This window comes from Corythoichthys intestinalis, chromosome 1, assembly GCF_030265065.1.
Source record: "Corythoichthys intestinalis isolate RoL2023-P3 chromosome 1, ASM3026506v1, whole genome shotgun sequence".
Classification (NCBI taxonomy): domain Eukaryota; kingdom Metazoa; phylum Chordata; class Actinopteri; order Syngnathiformes; family Syngnathidae; genus Corythoichthys; species Corythoichthys intestinalis.
In genome coordinates, this window is record NC_080395.1 from 10,996,331 (window position 1) to 11,003,550 (window position 7,220).

The following is a 7,220-nucleotide window of genomic DNA, read 5'->3' on the forward strand; positions in this document are numbered from 1 at the left end:
TGCCAGACGTGTCCCCCTGCTGAAGAAAGTACACGTTCAGGCCCGTCTGCGGGTCGCTAGAGAGCATTTGGATGATCCAGAAGAGGACTGGGAGAATGTGTTATGGTCAGATGAAACCAAAATAGAACTTTTTGGTAGAAACACAGGTTCTCATGTTTGGAGGAAAAAGAATACGGAATTGCACCATACACACTGTGAAGCATGGGGGTGGAAACATCATGCTTTGGGGCTGTTTTTCTACAAAGGGACAAGGAGGACTAATCTGTGTAAAAGGAAAGAATGAATGGGGCCATGTATCGAAAGATTTTTAGTGAAAATCTCTTTCCATCAGCAAGGGCATTGAAGATTAGACGTGGCTGGGTCTTTCAGCATGATAAAGATCCCAAACACACAGCCACGGCAACAAAGGAGTGAGTTCATAAGAAGCATTTCAAGGTCCTGGAGTGGCCTAGCCAGTCTCCAGATCTCACCCTCATAGAAAATCTGTGGAGGAGTTGAAAGTCCGTGTTGCACAACGACAGCCCCAAAACATCACTGCTATAGAGGAATGCTCTGCATGGAGGAATGGGCCAAAATACCAGTAACAGTGTGTGAAAAGCTTGTGAAGAGTTACAGAAAACGTTTGGCCTCCGTTATTGCCAACAAAGGGTACATAACAAAGTATTGAGATGAACTTTTGGTATTGACCAAATATTTATTTTCCACCATGATTTGCAAATAAATTATTTAAAAATCAAACAATGTGATTTTCTGTTTTTTTTTCCCTCCACATTCTGTCTCTCATGGTTGAGGTTTACCCATGTTGACAATTACAGGCCTCTGTAATATTTTCAAGTGGGAGAACTTGCACAATTAGTGGTTGACTACATACTTATTTGCCCCACTGTATAGCGTGGACAAAAGCAAAATCAGAGTAAATCAAAGTATCAGGAAAGAAGTCATAACATAAAACAGAACTGATGATCAAGCGGGATATGATCATTTAACAATACATGTTTTGAGTCCAGATTTGAAAAGTGGGAAAGAAGTTACATTGAGTACCAGAGAGTTCCAGAGCTATGGGACAGAATTGGCCAAATATAACAGTTACTCTTTATTTTTTTCAGTGTGAAAAGTGATTTTTTGAAAATAATGATGACGTTATACACATTTTATTCAAACCTGAATTAGATACATCTTGAAGTGATAAAACGACACGGAAAAACAAAAATTGCCAGCGATGCATTTTCACACAAAAAATGCTGGAATAAAAACATGTCCTTTTAAATTTAAAACTATAATTTACCCTTTAAGTCCTGAGCCTTTGTGTTTTTTGGTAATAAAAAAAAACTGCAAACAAACTCTGAGGTTAACCCCCCCCAACAACTGAGGTGTGTTCAAAGTTCCCTCAGGAATAATAGAATATTATTAGGACTGTCAAACGATTAAAATTTTTAATCGAGTTAATTACAGCTTAAAAAGTAATCGTAATTAATCGCAATTCAAACCATCTATAAAATATGCCATATATTTCTGTAAATTATTTTTGGAATGGAAAGAGAAGACACAAGATGGATATATACATCCAACATACGGTACATAAGTACTGTATTTGTTTATTATAACAATAAATCAAAAAGATGGCATTAACATTATTAACATTCTGTTAAAGCGATCCATGATAGACTTGTAGTTCTTAAAAGATAAATGTTAGTACAAGTTATAGAAATTTTATATTAAACCCCTCTTAATGTTTTCGTTTTATTAAAATTTGTAAAATTTTCAATCAAAAAATAAACTAGTAGCTCGCCATTGTTGATGTCAAGAATAACACCATGCTCACTCATTGTGCTAAAACTCATAAAATCATTTGGCCCAAGCGCCAGCAGATGGCGCCAAACACCAAAAAACATGTAACAAGCGGACATTACACTGCTGACATTTTAATCTGTTTGAGCAGGCCATGTGCGTTAATTGCGTCAAATATTTTAACGTAATTTAAAAAATTACCGCCCGTTAACACGATAATTTTGACAGCCCTAAATATATCACAAATGATCACTCAAAATTTCCTAAATAAATACTGTTGATTTGAGTGGGGGGGGGGTGTGCTGTAGTTATTGGATTATAGAGCGTGCACTAGAGTGACGTCACCAGTAGTGATTGTTTATGGGTTGCACCTGCTGAAATAAAGTTTGATTGTCCCAAACGCCTGTGACGTGTTGTGTGCCGGTTGTTCCTCTTTAAACTAGATTTTACCCGGTTATCCAGCCCAGAGAAATGGCAAGTGCAACAAATACAAATGAACTTGACAGAATACAAAAATACAATTAGTGAAAAAAAAAGTACAGATAAAAAGAAACCAAATGGTCATTATTTTGAACATGCTTTTTACTCGTTTCATTCAAACCGCTCATCTTCCACTCTTGTTGCATGTTGTCTTCCGTTATCATGGCAAGCGACCGTACCACGACCAATGAGTTGAGTGGGATTTGGTATAGTGGTTGTTCCGTCAGCTCGTTGGTCAAACAGCAGGATAGGCAGGGAATGCGTTTCCCTGCATATTCTAGTAAATCGCAATAACAGAATTGATTCGTTATACAAATAATTTTGTAATTTCATGATAATAACCCAGTGTGATTTATTGCATGCAATACCAAATGTTGTTTCTCAGCAAATCTTGTACCACAAAGTGTGCAGGAAAAAGGTGTTTATCCATTGTGTATTCTTAAATGTCTCCTCAACACATCCTTCCGAGAAAATCTTTTCTCACAAAAGGAGCAGGCGAAAGGCTTCTCTCCAGTGTGTATAGGCTTATGCTTTTCTAAATCAGTCTTCTGACGGAATTTTTTACCACAAAGTGAGCAGGCGAAAGGCTTCTCTCCACTGTGTGTAGGCTTATGCTTTTCTAAATAAGTCTTCTGACGGAATCTTTTACCACAAAGTGAGCAGGCGAAAGGCTTCTCTCCAGCGTGTGTAGGCTTATGCTTTTCTAAGTCATTCTTCTGACAGAATCTCATACCACAAAGTGTGCAGGAAAAAGGTGTTTCTCCAGCGTGTATTCCTGTGTGCTTTTTTAACAAATGCTTCCGAGAAAATCTTTTCTCACAAAAAGAGCAGGCGAAAGGCTTCTCTCCCGTGTGCCTACGCTCATGCGCTTCTAAATGACTCTTCTGACGGAATCTTTGACCACAAAATGAGCAGTCAAAAGGTTTCTCTCCAGTGTGAGTCCGCTGATGCCTGTCTAAATAAATCTTCTGACGAAATCTTTTATGACAAACTGAGCACGGAAAAGGCTTTTCTCCAGTGTGCGTGCTTGCGTGTTTCTTTAAATTTCCCTTCTCGGTGAATCGTTTACCACAAAATGCGCAGACAAAAGGCTTTTCTCCAGTGTGTTTACGTATATGCTTTTCTAAATCGGCTCTATTTGAAAATCTTTTATCGCAAAGTGTGCAGGCAAACGCCTTCTTTTCAGTGTGTGCGCTTCTGTGTTTCTTTAAATTTTCCTTCTTGGCGAATCGTTTGCCACAAGATGTGCAGGCAAAAGGCTTTTTTCCAGTGTGTGCACGCATGTGTATTGTTAAGTGATGCTTCCAAGAAAATATTTTATCACACAGTGAACATGGAAAAGGTTTCCAAACCGTGCATTCTTTTGTGTTTGTTTCCAATGTTGACTTGTTTAAGGATTTATTAGCTTTCTGGTCAAAGTTATCCTCCTCATCAGTGTTAAAGTCAGAAGAGTGTGACGTTACGTCGTTGCTGTCTGAGAGCGGAGCTAAGAGGCCATCTGGTTGCGATTGTCCCTCTTCTTTTGTTGTCAGGTGCTGAAATGAGCTGTCGTCCAAAGGTTCTGCTGCACTGCTGACTTCGTCATTTTCTTCACTCTTCACAACGATTGTCATTGGAAATTTGATTTCATTTTCCTGTTCTTCTTCTTTAATGCTGGGGGCCTCTGCCTCCGCCTCCTGTTTGATGTACGGCATCTCTTGTTTAACGTAACAGGAATCGTGCATCTCAAGATGAAGATCTTCTGCAGTGAGGGCTGTTGGACACTGAGTGAAAAAAAAAAAAATCATGTGAACTGCTAAAGTTGAGCTTTTGCCTTGATTTTAATGTTGCACATTTTTTTTTAACCGACACTAAGAACCCTTTCGCTGTAGATACGCATACAAAACAGAAAAAAGTTAAAATTATTATTTTCATGGGAGAAAGTAATTTTTCAAAATAGGGGAATCCACATTGGTTCATATGAAGAAAATTTACAGTGGTTGTTTTTTGAGGTGTGGGGGAGATACTACTTGACATCTTCATGGAACTACATGTTAGCTGACATTGTACTTCACCACAAGAGTAACACATCGCTTCAACTGGTTGTCTCTTTCAACTTCTTTTCCGTTCTTTTCATCTCTAAAGTACATCAGTGGGTTGAGCATTCATTCATCCATTTTCCATGCAACTTTTAAATTATAGGAAAAAAAATTCTCAATCAGAATTAAACGTATCTCTATTATGATTAATGTATCACTATCTGAAAATAATGCCAGCATAGGCTGAAAATAAAAATATTTTTAAATAATGTAGAAAATAAATGAATAAATTTGAATTCATTAATGAATGCACTAATAGGTATTTGGTTTCAAAAAGTGTAAAGTCAAAACATGCTCAACCCTTTTTTCCTTCTAAACCAGGCCGTTTACAAAAAGAAAAGCAGCAGCATGTTTTTTTTTGTTTTTTTTTTACTGTCAACACTTTCCTGTGAAACGCGGACAGGGTCCTGGGACCTCTCTCACTAAGCAGCTTCTTGCTCACGTTTTACTGGTTCTATAGTTTCCAGCAGAGTTCACTACGTTTCTCACCGTTCAATTAACACTAACAGTAGAAAACACACTGCAAATTAATAATTAGATCATAAGTCTGTCAATCTTACTTCTATTTTTCTACACTCTGGAATTTTCTTTTGTATTCACATTTAATACTCTTTTGAAAGTGCAATCTAAGCAAGCCTTTGTTTTACATGTCCAAAAATTTATTCTGCAACGCATTAAATGTTCTTAATCCGATTACTCGATTATTCGAACTGACTAGTTGATACATTAATCGGCTACTAAAATAATCGATAGCTGCAGCCCCCCACACACACCTAAATTTAAATTTGCTGACTGAATTGTCTGCCTTGTTACTAATATCCCAGCTAGGGGTGTGACAATATATCAAAAAGGTGATATTAGTGCTGCAACGATTAACCAATAAACTTGAGTACTTCAATTAGAAAAACGCTTCGAATCAAATTTGGCTGATTTGAGGATTTGTTGAGCGGGATTGTAATGGTTTGTTTTAAAAGTGTTTGCATTCAATTTAATTCAATTGGGTGGATACACTGACCTCTAGTGGCAAGAGTGAATATGACAGGTCATTGAACATGGCTGAATCAAACTGCTCCTTGTTAAGACCAACATAAGGAAAGTTTTTGTTTGAGCCAATATTTTTTTTTTTCATGAATCGATTTGTTAAGAGCATTGCTTTTTTTTAAAAAAAAAAAAAGTATTTTAGAGCATTTAAGATAGCTGACTTTTGCTATGCAAGTTAGCCAATTCTTTTGTTGTACTTAGATCCTCATTTATTTGTTTATTTTACAGGCTAAGCTCAGGTATAGAATTGTATTTTTAAATGACAGTGAAAGTCTGCATAATTTGAAGAAACACTTGAGAATTTTATATACTAATTTAACACTCTTTTGAAAGTGCAATCTTAGCAAGCCTAAATCTCCTAAAATTGATTCTGCAACGCATTTAATGTTCCTAATCTGATTACTCGATTAATCGAACTAAATAGTTGATAGAATACTCGATTACTAAAATAATCAGCCCTCGGTGATACATAGCAATACTTTGTAGCCCAAAAGGTTATCGGTATGCTTACACCAAAATTCGATTATCCGTTTAGAAAAGGTGTCGCTGTTTAAAAATGTGAAAAGAACCAAAAGGTTGCGACCAAAATCTTCCTTTAGAATAGTGTGTACATTAGCTAAAGGGAAAACATTTCAATTTGATTAAACATAAATGGCACTGAAACCAGAGCATTCAGTCTTTTGCGGAGATTTACAGATCACTTCTTGTTCATTTTGTGGTTACTTCCTGTTGATTTTGAGTGACTTCCTATTCATTTAGAGACATTCCTGAGTCACTTCCTTGAAGGCATCCCACAATCTACCGGAAGTAACCCATAAATGCCCCAAAAAGGTAAAGGAAGTGACCAAAAATCAACAGGAAATGATGTGAAATGCCCCAAAACGAACACATTGCCTGGCATTGGCTGTCTCTGTCGGCCAAAGACAACACATTCATTCATTCGCTGCCACACTCCCACTTCAAATGGATTGGATGTCTACTAGTGATGAACTCATTCCAATTCACAGCAGAATGATGAAAATAGCTTGTTTTTCTTTTTTTAGTTGTTTTGTAGAATATCCTAGACCTAGAATGATTTCCTGAGGTTTGTTTATCGCCGTATCGTTATTGTAAAAATCTTAATAAATGAATATCTCTTAGGTGATTATTGCTTCGTTTTGTTCTTGAATTGTGTGTCGTCATCTCCTGTTCGTTAAGAGAATAACCTGAACCTGTAAAAAGAGGAAATCGACTTTTTTTCTCTAGCACTCTCATCTTCCACGTCTCTACTCTATGACTTGATGTCTGAGATTGCGTAGGCCTTGAATCACTACTATTTTGTTGCATCTTTAAGACAAGTCGAAAAGCGTCTTGTACAATTAAATGTAAACACTCTTATGTTAACCAAGCGAACCCCCGCCCCTTAAAGCTACATTTACAAATCGGAAGTGGCAAAGCAATCGAAATACGTGAACGTGTCTTGGCTAGCGAGCTAAGCTAAACAAAATGAAATTATACAAGCCAGCAAAGCTCAACATCACGCCAAACGACTTCAACTAAGCTTAAAGATGGGACGTTTTAGTACTATAAAACGCTTACTTTGGTACTAACCTGATGAGAATGCTTTGAAAGAGCTCGTCAGGGTAGGAGAGTACACTAATGAATGGCAAATCCCGGATGGTACACGGATGTTGCGTCAAGTGAACCGGAAGTAGAAACGTTCAGGTGCTGAAACTTGAGTGCAATATGTTAAATTTGGAAGTTCCATCTCAACTTCACATCACTGGACTCCAAAAATATTCAATAAATATAATAAACATATGAGTCGTAACTATCAATAACTCCATTTTCAAA

General features: G+C 37.1%; 1 protein-coding gene across 1 annotated transcript; it reads right to left on the bottom strand.

Annotated features, from left to right (window-relative positions):
• Positions 1-818: 818 nt before the first annotated feature.
• LOC130921463 (gastrula zinc finger protein XlCGF52.1-like) lies at positions 819-7,072 on the bottom strand. The gene is made up of 2 exons (XM_057845393.1): positions 6,978-7,072; positions 819-4,031 (listed from the first exon to the last, which is right to left on the bottom strand). Exon 2 carries the CDS (start codon positions 3,990-3,992, stop codon positions 2,691-2,693), a length of 1,302 nt encoding a protein of 433 aa, XP_057701376.1. The 5' UTR covers positions 3,993-4,031; positions 6,978-7,072; the 3' UTR covers positions 819-2,690.
• Between the last annotated feature and the right edge of the window lie 148 nt (positions 7,073-7,220).

What these genes read in the sequence shown, in the direction of transcription:
- LOC130921463 (XM_057845393.1), bottom strand. Translation starts at nt 3,992, where the DNA reads ATGCACGATTCCTGTTACGTTAAACAAGAGATGCCGTACATCAAACAG.